Source organism: Thunnus thynnus, chromosome 24 (genome assembly GCF_963924715.1).
Source record: "Thunnus thynnus chromosome 24, fThuThy2.1, whole genome shotgun sequence".
NCBI lineage: Eukaryota > Metazoa > Chordata > Actinopteri > Scombriformes > Scombridae > Thunnus > Thunnus thynnus.
This window is the reverse complement of record NC_089540.1, coordinates 16306050-16327211: the sequence shown is the minus strand read 5'-3', so window position 1 is coordinate 16327211 and position 21162 is coordinate 16306050. Positions and strand designations below refer to the sequence as shown.

The 21162-nt window shown below is 37.6% G+C and overlaps 2 protein-coding genes across 13 annotated transcripts in view; both read right to left on the bottom strand.

Moving 5' to 3' along the window:
• Positions 1 to 14: 14 nt before the first annotated feature.
• LOC137176954 (NLR family CARD domain-containing protein 3-like) lies at positions 15 to 13251 on the bottom strand. Of its 4 annotated transcripts, none has more exons than XM_067583004.1 (19): positions 13050 to 13251; positions 11665 to 11712; positions 11302 to 11404; positions 11080 to 11199; positions 10850 to 10963; positions 10648 to 10758; positions 8735 to 8807; positions 8354 to 8558; positions 6482 to 8276; positions 5554 to 5721; positions 5186 to 5359; positions 4888 to 5061; positions 4465 to 4638; positions 4208 to 4381; positions 3591 to 3779; positions 2679 to 2852; positions 2251 to 2424; positions 2104 to 2150; positions 18 to 1980 (listed from the first exon to the last, which is right to left on the bottom strand). In XM_067583004.1, exons 2-19 carry the CDS (start codon positions 11681 to 11683, stop codon positions 1451 to 1453), a joined length of 4518 nt encoding a protein of 1505 aa, XP_067439105.1. In that variant the 5' UTR covers positions 11684 to 11712; positions 13050 to 13251; the 3' UTR covers positions 18 to 1450. The 4 variants fall into 4 exon arrangements, with proteins under 4 accessions (XP_067439103.1, XP_067439104.1, XP_067439105.1 ...); XM_067583005.1 differs by having other exon boundaries at positions 20 to 1980; positions 3591 to 3764; XM_067583002.1 differs by having other exon boundaries at positions 15 to 2150.
• Positions 13252 to 18200: 4949 nt separating this feature from the next.
• LOC137177262 (collagen alpha-1(XVIII) chain-like) overlaps positions 18201 to 21162 on the bottom strand; it is a 53461-nt gene continuing 50499 nt past the window's right edge. For all 9 annotated transcript variants that reach the window (XM_067583437.1, XM_067583430.1, XM_067583434.1 and 6 more), the window contains 2 exons: positions 20923 to 21029; positions 18201 to 20801 (listed from right to left, as the gene is read on the bottom strand). In XM_067583437.1, the coding sequence (XP_067439538.1) occupies positions 20588 to 20801; positions 20923 to 21029 (321 nt within the window). In that variant the 3' untranslated portion in view covers positions 18201 to 20587. The remainder of the gene's footprint in view (positions 20802 to 20922; positions 21030 to 21162) is intronic.

Below are 21162 nucleotides of genomic sequence, written 5' to 3'. Positions count from 1 at the left end.
TTTACTATTTTTGCAGCTCTCAATGTTTAATGATATCAGTAATTAAGTCGTATCAATACATGTTTGGCTTTAATTTAAAGTTTTATAGGATTGCCATTTTAATTTTAGAAATACTGTTTAAATGAGACAAAGTTTCTTCAGGACCAGAGTATGAAACTGAAAACATCCGACAGAACATATGGTAAAAGTATCAAGACAAAAAAATAAAACATTGCTGTGTCAGGTGCATGAAAACCTGAGTGGAATAAAAGAAAGAATACAGATATAGAAGCAAATTTAGAAGTTAGAAGTAGATGAAGTCCTAAATATAATGTATACTACATTAGTGAAATAGATTGAAGGTGGAAGCTGGAATAAAAGCAGTTTAAACATTTATGCAATAGTTCAGTGTTGCAGATTTTATCTGCTGAACTTGAACCAAAACTGTGCTTAGTCATCATTTTCACATCTCTTTTTGTAAAGAGATGTGAAAATGATGCTGTCATGTGGAAAATACAAGTGATACTCTGCTGACGTATGTGAAATGAAGCTTCACATTTTATACTGAGTGCAGAATTATATTTTTTTAATCTGACGAGCAAATCCCACAGTTGGTGGTTTGATATAAACATAAAACAAATTATGAACTATACATGTGACACATTATACTGCAAAGCATCCCTGCAGGCTACCGTGCCACCCATTTTCATACATATGAAACATTTGATAGTATTACTTTATATAATATACAAATATATACAAGCATAAATTATTATTACACTAAGATGCAGGTTTGATTAATGTAAATTGCTACTGTTGTGTGAAAACATCAATTTAAGTTATTGTCACGCTTTCAAATGAGTTGAATGATGACACTGCTCCTCCCTATGTTGAGACCTTTTTGTAGACCCTGAAAGCTCATGAGACCTTCTCAAAACCTGTGAGATAATGTCAAAAATGCATTGTCATCCAACTAAAACTAGGGTGTTTTTGAGGAAGTCTTAATTTTTAGCCGCACTGTGGGGATAGTAATGTCAGTCTTTCGATCTGTCCACCACTTTGGTCCTGACTGAAAGATCTCAACTACTGGATTGCCATGAAATTTTGCACACACACTCATTGCCCCCAATATGTTTTTATCTCAACATCTACTGGATGGATTGGCACAAAATTTGGTACAAACATTCATGGTTTTCAGATGTATCCCTCTAACTTTGATGATCCCCTGACTTTTCATCTACCCCCACCAACATGTCAAAATTTAAGTTTGTCCAATACTTTGGTTTATTATGAAATATCTGCAAAACTAATGACATTCCTATCAGCCTCAGCTTTCCTTTGTATTTAGTGCTTATTAGCAAATGTTATTTGTGAGCATGCTAAACTAAGATGGTGAATATGGTAAACATTATACCTGCTTAACATCAGCATGTTAGAATTGTCATTGTGAGCATGCTGATGTTAGAATATCCTAACACAAGGACACTGACGACTCAAGTGACAAAAACCCAAAACCAGGGTAGAGGGGTTCAGTGAAGGTGCAGTAGAAGGTGTACAGGTGGATCAGTGAGTCAGATGAGACTGTGTAGAAGGATAGGGAGCCAGCAGGCCAATCCAGATACACTCCAACTCTCTTAGAGGAAGTGGAGGGAGGGGTGAGAAGAGCTGTTCTTATGTTATTATGCCAAGCATAGTAACATTTATCAGAGAGCTCTAGACTCCATGACATCTCATTCCACCCAAGCCTGCTGCCATCTCGAGCTCCTCTCCTTCTGATTCCTCTGTAAGTCACTCCGATATCCACCCCTGCTTCCCACTCAACCTGCCAGTAACAACGACCACTCAGACCAGTTGTGCACAGCAGCTGATAGCACCAGTCAAATCTGTCACGGTGATCAGGATATGGCTGCTTCTCTATTGCCAGCATCACCTTTCTGTTGTTGTCAGATAGGAGGACGTTTTTGTGTGCTGTGTTTGGGTCCAATGTGAGTTTGCATGCATCTGATGGATAGAAAAAAAATGAGAAGAAATGTAGCAGCACTGTGGTGAAGTTTGTGACTGAATGGATGTCAGACAAATTGACGTTTTTAAAACAGAAATTAAAATTTCTTTTTACACACTTACACTTCCTCAGACCAGATTTCAGCCATTGCATGCCACCATGGTCGACACTGTTGGAAAAAATGAAGTCAGAAAAATATAGATACAGTAATAATAACCTTCATAACCATCTTTCCCTGTATCCATCTTTTAGTTATTGTTTCTCTATACCTGAGTGTGTCCAGTCTCCAGCGTGGATCTTCCAGTCCAGAAGAGAGTAGATTAATACTTGAGTCTCCTGGGTGATTGTAGCTCAGATCCAGCACTCTCAGATGGGAGGGGTTGGAGCTCAGAGCTGAGGCCAGAGAAGCACAGCCATCCTCTGTGATCAGACAGCCTGACAACCTACACAAACATGCACAATTGAGGTATTTTGTTGAAAAAAAGAGTCTAGCTGTGTCCCTAATTAAAATGATTTCCTTGAAATGTTTTCTCCTTAAGCCCCATGCTTTGAAATTAGTTATGGTTTCAAAAGAACTTGAGCACATGTGGAGCCATCTCACAGGCTCTATAGGCTTGTGATTCTTCCTCAAAATGGGCATTTAGATTTGCAATAGTAGGAAAAGCACAGGTGAATAAAATTAACAATGCTTGCTGACCTGAAAGTCTCAAGTCTACAGTTTTGACTCCGAAGTCCGGCAGAAAGCAGCCTCACTCCTGAATCTTGCAGGTTATTGTTACTCAGTTCCAGCTCTCTCAGGCTAGAAGACTGGGAGCTGAGAACTGATGAGAACTCCTGACAGCATTTCTCTGTGAGTCTAGTTTGATTCAATCTGAAAAATGGAAACAATATTTAGATTTCTAGATGGTTTCATTTTTAGTGAACAGATAAGGGTTCTGATAAATTATATTTTAGCAAGGTAGTTTAAACCTGCAGTGCGGAACTTTTGTCTCCCCCTTCTGGCAGTGAGAGTAATTACACAAACACTGTCAACGTCATCACTGCAGACCCCTAACGCTTTTTATGTGAGCTGACCCACACACTAGCAAGGTGATGCAGTTGGGGTGCACTGAGGACAGACAGCCTCGGTTGACAGTCGCAAACCAATCATTGCTGACTGACGTTAAACACATCACTACTGGTGTGCCAGTGTGGGAAAGTTGGTAAATCTTGCAGTGATAGCCTTAATCAGCATTGTGTGAACTTGTTTGGCAAGGGCTTGAATGTACCTGACATTCACTTATATGTAAAAATTCTGAACTCAAGCTTCTGGTTTCTTGTAGGACCTCTTCTTCTGTATAACTAGGTATACTTTTAATGAACAACAGAATGCTGAGAGTAAATATAATACAAATATAATACATCACTCTCTTACTTGAGGCGTATCACTCTGTCTACCTAAACAATTTCTAACATCACTGGCAATATGAACATCCTTATGTAGTTCCTATTAACAAGATAGCATTTTAAACTACAAATACATATAATTACCATTAATTAAATGAACACCAGTAAAATAATGTTATCTACACAACAAATGTTACAAGGTAATGCTAAAATAACATCTGACCTGAGAGTTTCCAGTGTACAGTGTGCACTCTTCAGTTCAACAGAGAGCAGCTTCACTCCTGAGTCCTGCAGGTCATTGTTACTCAGATCCAGCTCTCTCAGACTAGAAGACTGGCGGTTGAGAGCTGATGCCAGAGCCTCACAGCTTCTTTCTGATAGCTTACAGCCACTTAACCTGAAGAATTTCAGTCTGTCAACTCACATATCGAATAAAAACATTTAATTGACAATAAATGTTACAAGTAAAGGCTAAATGTTTGATGTTGTGTTATGTAATATACTTGCTTATATAAATTGTTGAGTAGTAATCTAAACAGCATTCAAAGAAGTGGTATTAGTAATGGCATTAGTGACTTGTAATCTGTTATAGCAGGAATCAGTAAAGACAGCGCAAGGGAATGTGACGGCGAAACAGTTTCCAGTAGTTCATAGTTTGACTTACTCAAGCAAATAATGTAAATTTGTTTTCTTTTTTGTATAATGCCCTATGAGGCATATTGTAGACATTGGATTTTTGAAAATATTTTGACTTAGGGAAGATTAAGGCAATCGGAAATCACATTAACCACAGAGCTAGATATAAAGATACATGTGATGCAGAAATCCACAAGAGCTCACCTGATCATTTCCAGTGGGCAGTGTGGACTTCCCAGTCCACCAGACAGCAAGTTCACTCCTGAATCCTGCAGATCATTGTTACTGAGGTCCAGCTCCCTCAGACTGGAAGACTCAGATCTGAGAACTGATGAGATCTCCTGGCAGCATTTCTCTGTGAGGTTGGTTTGATTCAACCTGACAAAGGGACAGAAACATTTACTAATATACAGCATGGATACAAATTCAAGTTACTCCAAAATCTTATAACCTGATCTAACCTGAGTGTTTGGAGTGGACAGTGTAGACCTGCCAATCCAACAGAGAGCAGTTTCATTCCTGAATCCTGCAGGTCATTGTCACTCAAGTCCAACACTTTCAGAAGAGAGGACTTGCTGCTGAGAACTGATGACAACTCCTGACAGCATTTCTCAGTGAGCCTCATTTTATTTAACCTGATAAAAAGAAGGAAAAAAATGTTATATTTCAAGTGTTAAGCTTTCTACAGTACAATGGGTTCAAGTACACATTACAACTGTTTCTCTAAGTCTGTTCACTCTCAAAATAAAAGGATTGGAGTATATGTAATAAACAACAACTCAACAGCTTTTAATTTGATCAAGACGGGAAATGTTAACCACAAATGCTACAAAAATAAGAACAAACAGCCTGCAGTATTAGAGGGTGTCATAATGTGATCTAACCTCAGAGTTTCCAGTTTACAATGTTGACTCTCCAGTCCAACAGAGAACAGCTTTACTCCTGAATCCTGCAGATCATTGTTACTCAAGTCCAGCTCTCTCAGACCAGAGGACTGGGAGCTCAGCACTGAGGCCAGAGTGCCATGACTTCTCTCTGATAGATTACAGCCACTCAGCCTGAAGAAGAATTTCAATCAACTTGCATATTAAATAAAAAAACAAGTTCTTTAAGAATATGACTATACGCTAAAGTATCACACCTCTGATTCTTTAACACCTGTGAAACATAATATACCCTAACCTGAGTGTTTCCAATGTACAGTTTGGACTTTCCAGTCCGGCAGAAAGAAGCTTCATTCCTGAGTCCTGCAGGTCATTGTAACTCATATCCAGCTCTTTCAAACTAGACAATTTGCTGCTGAGAACTGATGCTAACTCCTGACAGCATTTGTCTGTGAGATTGTTTTGGTTCAACCTAGGAAAACAAATAGAGAAATTTGTTGTTGTTTTTTTTTTTTTTTTTTTAGATATTTCGCTTTCCTGTGTGTGTTATATTCAAGTACATTTAGGCAGAAAACATCTATAGTGTCAGGGGAATACATATTTAAAGCCTTGAGTGGAATTACAAAAGAAGACATTCATGAATTGTTAACTACCATATAATCTAACCTCATTGTTTCCAGGTGACACTGTGGATTCTCCAGTCCAGCACAGAGCCACTTCACTCCAGAGTCCTGCAGGTCGTTGTTAGTCAGATCCAGGTCTCTCAGACTAGAAGAGCTTAGAACTGATGCTAGACCTTCACAGCTTTTCTCTGACAGGTTACAGCCACTCAGCCTGAAGAAAAACATGCAACAAGAATGAATTTTTAAGATTTTCCTTATTTCTGACCTCATAAAAGACTAATATTAATCCCAAACATTACAATAAATAAATACTATAATGTATTATGATTTGCTGAAATGCAATTTCGTACCAGATAACATTTAAAGCAAACCTTTGTGACCTTTGATAAACATCAACCACTGTGGCCACAAGTGACACTAAAAAGATGATGGCAAATGCTGAAACATAGTGTAACAGTAGAGCAGGAGGGTCCTAAAGTTCGCAAACTGACACTTAAAAGTCAGTAACACAGCAGCATCTATATAAAGCTTGTTAATATTAACTAACATTAGCTACCAAAGGCTATTCATCATACCAGACCAAGTAATGCTGTAGTAGAAATACTCCTGAGTTTGAGGAAGTGTGTGTCTTATTGCTTATGAACCCTTTCATTTGTGAGAGAAAATATGTGTTATTTATTCTGATCCAAATGCTCTCCCCTCATCCCTCCCCCCGTTGTTTGTGGAGATTCCACCAATCCTGGCCAACAGTATTGTTAAACATGAAAAAGAACAGAAAAAACCCAAAAATAGCGCATGCAACCACACTAAAGATGAAGATGCTAGCCTAAAGTTACTAAGGGTTGCAAGACATATGAAACACGACAGCAGACTGTGTCATGTAATTATTAAAGTGTAACTACTGGTGTACTTATATCTATGGAGTTGATAATTAGTGTCTATTAAATTTATCCAGTTTTCTATGGACTTACAGAGACTTATTGGAGGCTTTGACAACTGGCAGCAGCCTCAGAAGACCCTCCTCGGAGGCTGAATATTTCTTCAGGTCAAACACATCCAGCTCTTTCTCTGATGACAGCAAGATGAAGACTAGAGCTGACCACTGAGCAGGAGATAGCTTGTCTGTGCTGAGACTTCCTGAACTCAGGTACTGTTGGATCTCTTCCATTAGAGATTGATCATTCAGCTCATTCAGACAGTGGAAGAGATTGATACTTCTCTCCGGGGAGAGATTCTTCCTGATCACGCTCTTGATGTACTGAACTGTTTCCTGCTTGCTCTGTGAACTACTTCCTCTCTGTGTTATCAGGCCCCGTAGAAGAGTCTGATTGGACTGCAGTGAAAGGCCCAGGAGGAAGCGGAGGAACAGATCCAGGTGACCATTTGGACTCTGTAAAGCCATGTTCACAGCACTTTGAAAGAGATGTGATAGTTTAGACTTGTCTGTTAATATTTTGGACCACCAGCGTTTCGACTGGGACAGGAGATCAACACTGGAGTCAGTGAAAGTCAGAAAGACATAAAGAGCAGCCAGAAACTCCTGAATACTCAGATGAACAAAGCAGAAGACCTTCTCCTGGTACAGCCCTTTCTCCTCTTTAAAGATCTGTGTGAACACTCCTGAGTACACTGAGGCTGCTGTGATATCAATGCCACACTCTGTCAGGTCTGATTCATAGAAGATCAGGTTGCCTTTTTGCAGTTGCTCAAAAGCCAGTTTTCCCAGAGACAGAATCATCTCCCTGCTGCCTGGATTCCAATGTGGATCTGTCTCAGCTCCAACGTGATACTTGACATTCCATAGTTTGGCTTGAACCACCAGAAAGTGGATGTACATCTCCGTCAGGGTCTTGGGCAGCTCTTTTCCCACTCTGCTTTTCAACACATCCTCCAGAACTGTAGCAGTGATCAAGCAGAAGACTGGGATGTGGCACATGATGTGGAGGCTCCGTGATGTCTTGATGTGGCAGATGATGGTGCTGGCCTGCTCCTCATCTCTGCATCTCTTCCTGAAGTACTCCTCCTTCTGAGGGTCAGTGAACCCTCTCACCTCAGTCACCATGTCGACACACTCAGGAGGGATCTGATTGGCTGCTGCAGGTCGTGTGGTTATCCAGAGGCGAGCAGAGGGAAGCAGTTTCCCACTGATGAGGTTTGTCAGCAGCACATCCACTGAGGCGGACTCTGTAACATCAGTCAGGTCCTCGTTGTTGGTGAAGTTCAGAGGAAGTCGACACTCATCCAGACCGTCAAAGATGAACACAACCTGGGATTTGTCAAACCTACAGATTCCTGCCTCTTTAGTCTCACCAAAGAAGTGATGAATGAGTTTCACCAAGCTGTACCTTTTCCCTTTCAGCAGATTCAGCTCTCGGAAGGTGAATGGAAATGTGAACTGTATGTCCTGGTTGGCTTTGTCTTCAGCCCAGTCCAGAGTGAACTTCTGTGTTAAGACTGTTTTCCCAATGCCAGCCACTCCCTTTGTCATCACTGTTCTGATTGGTTCATCTCTTCCCAGCAAGGGTTGGAAGATGTGTTTGCATACAATTGTTGTTTCTGGTCTGGCTGGTTTCCTGGCCACTGTTTCAATCTGTCTGACCTCATGTTTATCACTGACCTCTGAAATCCCTCCCTCTGTGATGTAGAGCTCTGTGTAGATCTCATTTAGAAGTGTTGGGTTCCCTGTTTTAGCAGTCCCCTCAAACAAACACTGGAACTTCTGCTTCAAACTAGATTTGAGTTTCCGCTGGCACATGGCAGGAGATTCTGCATGAACAAAACACAAATGAGTTAATGCTGCAATAAATAGGATCATCATGTTAAAACTGTAAAAATATTCTTACTCCTCTGCAGATAGTCAGCCAGCTCCTCCTGCTTTATTCTTCTCAGGAAGTGAAGTGTGATTTTTAGAAATGCCTCTCTGCTGCTCCTCATTTCCTCTTTCTCCTCACCGTCCATCATCTCTTCTTCCGAGCACTCTGAACTCAGAACCTTCTGCATCCTCTTTAGCTCCTTCCTCACAAAAGTGACAATGCTCTCCTCAAGCAGCTGAAAAACAATCAACAGCAATTCCATCCATCACGTAGTGGAAGCCTGTTTGTCTAATCAATGTGCCATGGAGAACATTAGGACAATATTTTATGGACTGGTTGTTGGAACTACTTTGCTCTCTCTCTCTCACTCACTGTGTGTGTGTGTGTGTGTGTGTGTGTACATTTACACACCATAAATACAGAGTCTGTTTGATGTTCCAGGGCAGATTGACCACTATGAACCTCTGATGTCTGCTGTTGTAGTCTGTGGAGGAAAACACACCTCAGCATTTTGAATATCCATTTTCATACTGGCTGACTTTTTGTATTACCGGATTTAACAAAAAATCTCCTTATCCCTTTAGAAAAGGGCTTTTATTTGGGACCCTTTGTCACAGTTTGTCAACGGGTTGTGATCGACTCATCCAAAGACTTATTTTTCCTTCTCAAATTATATTTCTTGAATAATTTACAGATACACAATGAGGTAAAATTATACAAAAACTCTTTAAATTTTTCTAAAAATGTTTTTTTCCTGCTTTTCTATAATGTTAATTATCCTGTCATCCCTATGATTTATCTTGGAGGGTTACTGACCTTCAGGTTGGAAACCACTCTGATAGGGTGAAAAAGCCATGAAAAACAGACTATGGCTGTTGGGTCAGTTCTCAGGTAGGAGTGTGCACAGATGAATGAAAACTGAGGCTGCTCTAGAAAAGAGGCTCAGTTCAGTATCATCTCCTATTTCCAGCACTTTTCATTCAACCTTTATAATGCTACAGTTACAAAATTTGCATACAATCACCTTGGATTATCTCGTGAACTTTGTTGGTATCAAGGGAACTGGCTTGGTTGTGTTTATATACATATGACAGAACACAACCTTCAGCAGACAAAAATTCAATATTATTAAAGTTTAAAATGTGGAGTCCCACAGGGGTCGATACTTGAGCCACTTCTGTTTTGGATTGAACATGCGACCGCACATTCTGCCACTAAACTGGTCCTATACAAGATCCTATCCCTGGACAGACATCTTATCTCCTACTTGTGGATATTTGGATGATCATTTATCTATTAAATAGATGTGGGGCATAAAAGAAGGAGGCATATTTACAGTTATCACTGAATATTACAGTCAACTAGGGCTGAACAACTTTGAAAAAATATCTAATTGCAATTGTTTTGACTGATATTGCAATTGATATATGATTTATTAGAGAGAATGATAATTTTTACATAATTATTCTCATTTTAATTGAAAAACATATTAAAATGATCATGGTGTGATTTTTGAAGGGATCTGAACCAAACAAAGATATTTTCTTAAGTCTGTAGAATATGATGTGTAGGTCAGGACATCTCTGCAGAATGACAATATTTCATTAAAAATGGTATTTTGACATACATTTTGCCTTCAACAAATATTGGGCCTCCCGTGATTTGAAAATTGTAGGTCAGTAGGTCATATTGCGATTTCGATAAAATTTTGATTTCGATGTTTAGCCCTACAGACAACTATGTAGCTTGCTCAGCCCAGCACAGCTCAACCTTGTTTTTTCAGATTTAGATTTTTCTGGCTCTTGGAACAAAATGGAATATCATAAACACTGAAAACATTTTATAACAATAATAACAGTATAGCTGATTAGTCATATTATCCATTAGTTGATTGAAAATTAATCTGTTTTGATATTCAATTTATCATTTGTTATTATTCAAGCAAAAATGCCTCAAAATTTGAAGATTCACAGTTTTTCTTTGTTTTCTGTTAGGTAACTGAATATCTTAGGTGTTTGGACTATTTTCGGACAGTGAAGCTTAAAAGCAGGATGTCAACTTTAGATCTGGGAAATTACAATGGGTGTTTTTAACTATTTTTTGATAATTGAGAAAACATTGGGGGATTAATTGATAATGAAAACAATCATAAATTGCAGTCCTATATGACATTGACATTTCTCAAGACAAATTTTCAACAAAAATTTCTTCACAGTCAGAGTCGAGAGGATAAATGGCATAGATCAACATAAGAAGGCAAGGAGCTTAAGAAGAATTAAAAGACAAACTGGACAGACAGACTGAATCAACAGACAATGCCTTACTCTGGTTTAGATGAATATTGTCCTTTAAAACCAAGAGGTGGCTCGATTGACTGGTTGCTCTTCATGGATACACAGCTGGATACAGGAGACTCTGGTCTCTCCTCCTGGGTCCTGACAGAGACAAACAATTCACAAAAGATAGTTTCATTCTAGAAATTGCTTTATTGACGCTTACATAGTACATAGTAAAATGTTGACTTACTCTGTTGCAGAAGAATGATGTCCTTTCAAACCAAGAGGTGGCTCGATTGACTGGTTGCTCTTCATGGAAACACAGCTGGATACAGGGGAGACTGGTTTTTGCAGCTGCTCTGGACTTAAAACACAACAAAAACAGCTTACAAAAACAGCTTTTACTTTTTTATATTAAAGACTTATAGAACAATGGACCAACTCTTCTCAGGTGATAAGATGATAAACTTGTTAACTTACTCTGTTTCAGAATGATGTCCTTTTAAACCAAGCGGTGGCTCTATTGACTGGTTGCTCTTCATGGACACACAGCTGGGTACAGGGGAGGGTGGTCTCTCCTCCTGCTGCTGTTGTTCTGGGCTTCAACACAACACAGAGTTTTCACTTTTAATAACAATGTAGGCAAAATCAGGTACTGTGTAGGCTCTGACAGTCATAGGGCTTTAGAAATCATCATCTTACCTCTGAACTTTGGTTTTGTAGTCATGTTCTCCAAATGAAGTGACTTCAGAGTGAGGGATACCATCATCTTGCCCCTCAGGCAGATCCATAGTAGGGCTTACACCTTTACACAAAACAAACCCAACATGCTATGTCAGTCAGGCTGAAAATGAAATTGAAGATGCTTTTGAGCCTGCTGTGTGGCAGAAGAAGGAAATGGCAAAAATACAGATGCTTGATTGTTTTGGTAATACTCCTTTTCCACCACCAAGATAACAAATGTTCCATACCATGATAAATATTTTGCCAGCGTGTTTTGTCATAGTGCACTGTACAGTCAGAATCAACAATGCCAGCTTATCTTCCAGCTTGGAAGAAGCTTACCTGTTAAATCAACATCCATGTCAAGTCACACAGATTTTCTACTTTCATCTGTAGAGGAGACATTGAGAAAGAAGATTCTGTTTATTCTCCAATGTCAGTCCAATGTCAGACTTCTGAACTTTCTCTGTCAAACTCTAGAAAACATTAGTGTAACGTCAAAGCTGCAGCCGGAAATCAAGTCCAGAACCTACAGAAGTAAGTTGGATTGTAAATCAGAAAAATCTGGCTAGCCACCAACCAAACTTTTTCCAACATTTTTAAAAAGTATAGTAAAAAGTAGTAAAAGTAAAGTAAAGGTTAAAGTATTTTTTAAAACCACAAATTTTCACATTTATTCTAATTATATTTTATATAAATGTTATCTCCCTACTTATTGGTCAGGACTGAGTGGTATGAATGACCTGTGGTATTATTGCATCAATCACAGTAGTTCTACTTTAAATCCACTAGATGGTGCACATTAACAACATCATCTATTCCATGGTCAAGTACACAGCAGCTCAACTCTGTATCCCTTCACACAAAACAGTAATCAGAGTTTATGTCTGCCATCTGTGTGATTTCACACAAAATAAGCTACAAGACAAAATGTTTCTGAATGATACTGGTTCACTTTATATTGTGACATTTATTCAATCTTCTTTCAGTCTCTTTTGTTGTTGTTAGGAAGGTTTATGAAGGACTGAATTGACCCAGAGGTGTCTCAGTGGTAGGCTTGTTATTTTCCATTTCCTTAAAGAGCCACTGACAGCGTGGGTGAACTAAATCAATTTCATAATTGGTTTAATATACTGTATACTATACAGTAGAACCTACATATTTAGATATATTGTGTATTTTGTTCACTTTTCTGCTACTTCACTTTTCTACTTACTCCACTCTGTTTCAGAGAAATTATCATATATTATTTTTATTCCACTAATTTTGTTTGACAGCTTAAGATTTTATTTCCAAACCAAACTAATCACCTTATAAAATAGTTGTGCATCATTATACATTACTACTAGTATTAACAAACATTTAAGTGCTGCTTAAACAATAATGCATCAGCAATAGTAATTAATTAATATAATATATAATAATACAGTTACTTAACTAAGATTTGTAAGACTTTAATTCATACTGGAGTACTTTTAGATTGTGGTATTGCAACTTTTACTCAAGTAGAGAGTCTGAATACTTCCATCACTTCCTAAAAGCTGCAAGGCTGTCCTGTGTTGACGAGACAAGGGGCCGTTACTGTACCCTATTAAACAATTTAACACTGTCTTATGTGTTGAAAAAAGTCACAAACGTGCTCAATAGAAGCTGATTTTAAGAATGCTGCACCTTTAACGTTAACAGTCTCAAACAATAAAACCCGATTTTTAAAAAGGTCACAATACCTTTTTCGTGGTGAAAATTAGCTGCGTCACACCGAAGTGAAACTAACCTCCAACTTGAACCAACCAGGAGAAGAAAAATAGAGAGAAGCGTGAAATACTGATCTGGACAATGAGTCCATAAAACCTGTCACACAAAACAATCAGGTTATTACTGAAACTATTAAGTTCCAGCGCCTCACCCAGGTGTTACAGTTTTGATATTAGTATTACATATGAGCTAGCCCCGTCCTGAGTTTTGCCTGCAGGAGAGTGCCCTACAGCTGTGTCCTGCCATAACCCTGATGCAGAAACATCATACGACCCTTATGAGAAATTACAGCCTTTACATAGAAAGATTAGAGCCACTTTTGGGAGATTATTGACAATGACTGTGTATAAAGTTGGATTTGTGCGCCGTGTGATGCCTGTAGGCGAAACTCAGGGCAAAAAATTCTACAAGCTGCTTTCACGAGATGGGAGGAGCTGCAGGTGAAACAACACACCAACACTGTTCTGATAAGAACACTATTCAATGAAAAATGAATGAAGCCTGTTACAGAAACTAGCATGCCTCTGCTACTTTCTAGATTATTGACTCAGATCATTATACAAATTATTTCTGCATTCACTAACATAAGTGATATTTATACTATAACTTTAACAATAACTGATACCATGAAAACTCATCTTAGGTCTTTTATAAATACTGGTTTTAATGTAAAAAGGTGCAGGAAATGGGAAAAAGAGGAAATTAAGAGCACCCACTTCCTTCTTAACCTCTACCCATTTTTGTCTTGTTTAAAGGGGGGGTTTGATACCATTTGTTACACAGACTTGGTGCAAAATTTAACCATTTTTGACCACTTGGGAATTGATAAAATGGTCACAAATTCCTCCAAATTACCACATAGGGACATCAAGACCTTCAGGAACACCACAGAAAAAATCATGCTGTGATTTGGCATCAAAAACTTTTGACATTTGGAAATTTCTGTAAGAATTGCATTTTTGGCGATTGGATGGCAAGCACTTCTGTTCTGGAAATTGCTTAGAAACCCCCTTGATGATGTCAATATACATAGGAAAGCCACACATCCTCTGAATGCCCTTGGTCTCTAGTTTGTGGCTGTAAAGTTTCATGAGGCTGTGATTATCCTAGAGGTCACAATAGGTCATTTTATACAGTGAGGCCAAGTCTCACTACAATGAAATGGCTACTATGGGGACCAGCATCATCACACATGGATACAATTGGGCTCATTGAATCCACAAGAGTCTCAGTTTTCCAGTCATACAAAATCTATGCAATTCCAAGACTGTTTAGGGACCCTAGTATGCAAAAAATGCACTCCCTTGTGAGTGCCCATAGAATCCATTTTCGTTCAGATATCTTGAGGTGAGAGATCAAGTGACCCCTTTGAAAATGGCCATGCCAGTTTTTCCCTCACCAAAATTTAGCCTATATTTGGAGTGCTAGTAATGTCAGCCGTGGATGCTGGCGTCCTTGAGGAGTTTAAGAGAGTGTTATTGTTTGACATAAGAAAAGATCATTTCTGCTTTGAGGTTTGAATGTTCTGCATTTTTATTGCTAACAATAACTAAAATAACAAGCCTTGTTTAGCAATTCTGAGTAACTTCCACTGTCATTCTTATATTTCCACCTCTTTTTTGCTGCCTCTCTCTTCCTGTTATTTGCAATCATTTATTGCCCCAACAGTTTGTACAAGAGGATGATTCTGAATGTTTTTGGTGACCCTTGACCTTTCCTCTAGCACCATGACAAGTGAAAATTTCCCCTGGATAGCACACAGAATGAACAAATATTGTGATTTAAGTTGATTCAAGCAGTTTAAGTGGGATATGAGTCACAGAATTACTCACTGTCCTGCAGCCCTTCTTGAATAAAATACACCACATGAAAGAGAAGTGCGTTGTGAAAATAAGCTGTACTTCCGACAGAATCCCATAACTGATCTATTTTAATGTTTTCTTGGTCATGTTGATGGTTCAGTGATTTAACTTCAAATTGGTCATCTTAACTTTCCTCATATTCCTGTGCATCAAAGCAGTCACGTTAATGATTTTTTACATAAAATTTAATTACAAGAAAACATCTGGGTTAAACTGAAACTTAATAAAATTATTAAGTTTTATTATTAAGTGTACTCATATATACTTATATTTTGTTTTTTTTAATGTTTTAATTCTATTTGTATATGAATGTTTTTTAACTTCAAAAGAGAATTGGATTTTCAGTTTATAACCAAATCTGCAGGATTCCAGAAATATTGATGTCATGAGTCTAAAGTCCCCTGGTACAACCCCACAAACATTAGAGAGGGACTCACCACAAAAATCCTAACATAAAAAACCTCAAAATTATATAATTTATCAATCATTCACTTAACTTTTGAATTGTTTAATTGTTTTCTATGTTGTTTCAAAGCCTTCTCTACACTGCCAGGTATCTCATTCTGATGGATAATACTTAATCCCTCTTAATCTACATACTGATTTTCTTAATTTAGCATTTTTACGTGTCTTAATTCAGCAGATGCTTTAGTCCAAAGTAATGTACAAATGAGATACTGTCTAAACCACAATATCAAGGAGAAGCCATCATGAAGTGCTGCAAGATTTTACCTGCATGTTTCGATTTTTGCCTAAAAATAGTCCAATTTTAAGATCTTTTTTTCTAAATAATATCAGGATCAACCATAAAAAATAAATTAAACATGGCTAATATGTGCTCAATCATACATTTAAACTCCTTGATCCATTAAATGGAAGAATAAGATATTCTTTGTAAAGAATTTCAGTAGTTTTCCTTAGCAAATTTATTACATGTAAGAGGTTGTTTAACTGTGCTTTTAAACCGCTACAACTGAGTGAACACATGAATGAATCTGCATCAGAGGTTTTGAAGCAGGTATGATATTACCTCAACTTGACCTTGTTTATATATATAAATATATATATATATATATATTATATATATAAATATAATACAGTATGTCAGTAACAGACATGCAGACAGATAGAGGTCACTTAATGAAACAGTCAAGCAGGTAAAAACAGGTAAGGCAACATACAGTATATCCATAAAGAAAACTGCTCTCTATACAATGAACAAATGTGTGGGCAGGTGGTTGATGAAAGGAACAGTTACAGAACATGATCCACAGAGAAAAAACACAGAACATACAAGAGACTGCAGAGAAGAGGAGGGGGGCTGTTTCAGAGCCCTTTACATTCTCTATGGAGACGCTGTGTATTCCTGGAACCCAGCTCTTGTTTTTTGGAGTCTGAGACATAAACAGCAGCCAAGCAGCAGCTGTCTGACACAGCGGCACGGCTTCATGAGTCAGCCCTCCTTATCTGGAGGAAGCACAAGGGAAATGTTGCAACATCAGAGCTGAATGTCAGCTACAGAGTATGTACAGTAACTGGGTTCAGGTTGTAAAATGGTACAAGAAAGACAGGAAAAAAAATTACTTTTAATGTAAATATCACTAAAAGAAAAGCCAGAATTTCTCTATGCCATACAATAAAGCTCAAAAATGCCAAATGAAATGGACACAGTTGTCCTTTTTACATGACAAATGTTCAAATGTAAAGAGTCTGTGTGTCTTAAACATCAGTGTTCATTAATAATTAGACAGCTTTATCTCCTTTGCTCTACTACGCAGTAATAGTTTATTGAGTGAGTGGGTTTAAAGGGAGTACCTGTGTATTGTGTTTGTGTGCACACAGGTGTTCACATGATGGTAAACTGTGTCTATCATGATCTTAGATATCTCTAAACCTTTGACAATTTCCTCTGAAGCCAGAATTTCTCTATGCCATACAATAAAGCTCAAAAATGCCAAATGAAATGGACACAGTTGTCCTTTTTACATGACAAATGTTCAAATTTAAAGACTCTGTGTGTCTTATTGCTGTAATAATTAGACAGCTTTGTCTCATTTGCTCTAAACCAAGGTGATAATTTTCCCATGGCAGTTGTAGTTAATTGAAGGAGTGGGGTTAAAGGGCATTTCTGTGTGTTGTGTTTGTGTGCACACAGGTGTTCACATGACTGTAAACCATGTCTATCATGAAACCCCTGGCCATTTCCTCTGCTGTAACCTTCAGGCCTAAGAAAGAGTCCATTAGGTCTTAACTATCACATTATATAAGTAGTGTCCATTCAGGAAAATGAAAGAGCATTTTAAGTGTCTTATCACACATTTTCATTCAAGTGATGCCTCTTATGAAGCTGACATCAATTACAAGTCAACCACAACACCGTAAGTTAGTCTTTTGGGCTGTGACACCTTAAAATTAAGCAATTTCTACTGTCAACTTTAATTGCCGTGAGTGTTCAAGCAATGAAAAATATTTCCTTCTCAGGCTGTTTCATTTCAAGGATTTTAGAAGTAAAATTAACCAGTTTTTCATGAGAAAAAGAAAAAAAAGTAGTGAAAAGTCAGAAGAAATATTTTTTCCTTGTTATTTCTTTAATCATGTTACAGGCCACTTATTGGATCCTGAGGTTGGGATTCACTGCCTTAAGATAATGATTCACACAAACAACTGCTTTTACCAATGATTTTCAGTTTTTATTTTTGGGCTTTAAAAGGCCGGTTCAACCAAATTTGGAAAAAAATTTAATAAAATGTGCTCCCTCTGCTGGTATGTAGCCATGCAGATAGTTTTGACTTAATTTACTAAGGTTTTAATTCTGTCAGGAGTTTAAAAAGCACATTTCTCCAATAGTCTGGATAATCCAAAACACACTATCAACACTTTTCATAGAGACTTCAATTGAAAGTAGTCTCAATGTAAATTGTTCACAGTAAGGTCTACAGATGATCTCATTTGGGTGAACTGACCCTTTTAAATTGTACTTTGAGCCATTACTTTGAGCAACTGCTGTGATAAAAGTGATAAAAGAAAGTAAAAATTAAAAAAACACCACAGTACTTAAGTCATTGTTGCCATCATCATTAGAGAACCAATGATATAAACACCTTTTTTGTTGTAAAATACTATCAAAAATACATGCATATGCATCACCTTCCTTTTTTCTCAGTGTGCATATGTATATATCAGTTGGTGTTTGAATCTTGAAACAGAACTACATATAAGACAGTTTAAGATGAGCATCACACCATCAGTTGAAAACGTAACTCACAATTTCCACACGGGTTTATTCGATGAGATGCAGCATTTCATACAGAATGTTGCTCACATAACAAAAGAGACAGATTACAATCTGTAAAAGTTAATACAAAACGTATTGCATGTGGTATGGCTCTGTTAGTACATAACAAATGTCATTCTATCCTCCATATTAAACAGAAACTGTCGAATGACACTTAAAATTCACAATTGTGTTTGTGTCCGCTCCACTGGAGATGCCAGTAAGCTAGCTGCAGTGCATTTACTGTTCTCAATACAAATGTCCTGTAATTAAAAAAAAAAGCATTGCTCTTCAACAGTGCATAGACAAACATGTATGGCTGAATCCTTTTCAGATATCTGTACATACATTTCATTTGTGTGCTTACTATGTGCACAGATCTCTGATTTCTATCAATAGGACACTGGTCCCCATCCCTTTTCAGGATTTCAGTATGCATAAGACATCACTGTGTAGGGTTTGCACATTTGCTGGATTACAAATTGTATTAATCTTTGTGAAACATCACACATCATGGTTGAAAAGGAAAAAGCACGGTTTATAAAAAATAAATATCCCTTTGTTATTGCTAAAAATATGATTTGAAAATATCTTCCCATGTAAGACAAAATGAAAAGGCTATTACTCAAGTGCTATGGGTTACAGATAAAATCAGTATAAAGGAAAGAAGTTAAAAGAAAACATATTTCATATACAATAATTAAATTTTTATCTTGCCCTCGGACACTGAAATAAGTTCATAATTGCACCTTTTTAAGAAATGAACAGCTTGATAATCATCTAAGTATGTCACCTAATATCTATTTTCCTTGCAAGTGCTGACAAATACTGTATATGAAAAGCAAAGGTGTCATTTAAGACATACAGAAAACCTGGTTTAACTCATAATTAACACTGTGTTTAGGCAGTGGAGTTGTAGATTTGGTATTTAAATGTTTTAATGTCACTGTTTTTTGGTACAATGCAAGCAGGAAGACAAGCAAAAATGACAAATCTGATTTTTTCCAAAAGTCCCGTTTTTTTGAGTTTTTTCTTTCCATTAGTTCTTTGTTTTGTTCCTCTACAGCCGATCACAGTGTTATATCCCCCCTCTGAGATAAATAAAGTTGCTCTAGTCCTGTTGTTTACTTGAATTGAGGTTTTGTTGTGTGACAAATCTTGCCAACATTTTTAAAGGGTCAATTCAACCAATTTACAAATATGTATCTCTAATGGTGTGTAGCCATGCAGATAGCTTTGGCTTTATCTGTCCAAATAGTGAGATATTTGAAATATTACCACAGTACAATGAAGGTGGATGGATTTTTTTATGCTGCTCAAATTATTGAAAAATGGCTTTTATTGACAGTAATTTTCTGAGGATTGAAGACAAGTAGCTGTTGATTGTTGGTGTCAGTGCCGTGAGCACCACAGATGAACTTCTACTCACCTCCGTTATTTTGAGGTGGAGGCAGAATTCTCAAAATCTGGGCAAATAAAACCAAAACTATCTACATAGCAAGTTACCACTAGAGGGGAGTGAAAACTGGAGCTGCAATGATTAGTTGATAATTGATTAGTTGCCAACTATTAAATTAATGAGCAACTATTTTGATAATCATTTCATCATTTTAAGTCATATCTGAGAAGCAAATTTCCAAATTCTCTGATTCTTCAAATGTGAATATTTTCTGGTTTCTTTTGTCTTCTATGACTTTAAACTGAACATCTTTGGGTTTTGGACTGTTGGACGAGACAAAACCAGACATCTGAGGTTGCATCTTTGGCTTTGGGAAACAATAATTGACATGTTTCAACATTTCCTGATATTTTGCCAACCAAACAACTAATCAATTAATCTAGAACATAATCGACAGATTAATCGAAAATGAAAATAATTGTTAGTTGCAGCTTTAGTGAAAACATATGTTTTTAATGTAATTTGGGTGAACTGACCCTTTAAACTGGGTTGCTAGCTAGCAGCAAACAAGCTAATTTCAATATTTATATTAACATTATAGTGACTGCTAGCTGATAAGTCACAAACAGCAAAGAAAGGACAACAAAGCTGCATCTTTGGAGTCATAAACAGTTTTTAAGGCTACTTCTGCCTCAGAGTTGTGGATCTCCAATATGGCTGCCAGAGGGTTTGTAACTGTATGTCACCTGAGCTTGAGAGACTAACGCTCAACATGTAGGATAATCCTGTATAGCACCATATATGAGGGGCTAACAAACATTAATTATTATTTAGAAAAACATTTATTTACAAGGCACCACATGCGGTGCATAGATACATAAAAAGTGAGTGTGTGTGTGTGTACTTAGCAACAATGAGGATATAAGCATGAGCTTTAAGATTTCCCTTTGTCCAGTGTCGTGTGCATGTGTGTGTCTATCTCTTGGCATGGTTGACATAGCTGTTCTCGATGCACAGCAAGACGTAGGAGCTGGAGCAGCTGCTGGAGCTCTGCTGGAGCAGACTGCCACTCTGCAGCGATGATGCCATGCCGGTCAGTGCCTGGTCACCCACACGCCACGTCTCGCAGAAACTGTCAACATGCCGCTGCCCAGCGGCGGTTGACCCATGCCACATCATCTTCTCTGGCCTGGGTTAAAACAGAAACAATGACGTTTTTAATGTTTGCTATTGTATTTTATTTTTCTCTACTCATCACTTTATTTTCAGAATATTAAGAAAAAAGGTATTTAGGGGCCTTTTGGGCTCACCATGTGTTGTCATTGAGAATGTTTTTGCCATCGAAGGAGTAGAGCGGCACGTCCTTCATTTTGCCGCCATTGAAGATGGCGTCCCAGCTGTCAAACAGAACCTCATCCTGACAAATAAGAGACAACACAATTAGGACAAAATATCTAGTGCATAATTATCAGTACTAATTAAGCAAGTCACTGATTCTATCTTCATTCTATCCCTTAAGTTGCAAGTTAAATTGATTTCTTGTAAGGCTC

Excerpts from the sequence above, each read along its gene's own strand:
- LOC137176954 (XM_067583002.1), bottom strand. Across the intron at positions 4,639-4,887 it reads TGTAAACTGGAAACTCTGAG|GTTAAATAAAATGAGGCTCA; the intron begins GTTAGATCACAT and ends TCTTTTTATCAG. Across the intron at positions 2,425-2,678 it reads TGTAGACTTGAGACTTTCAG|GTTGTCAGGCTGTCTGATCA; the intron begins GTCAGCAAGCAT and ends ATGTTTGTGTAG.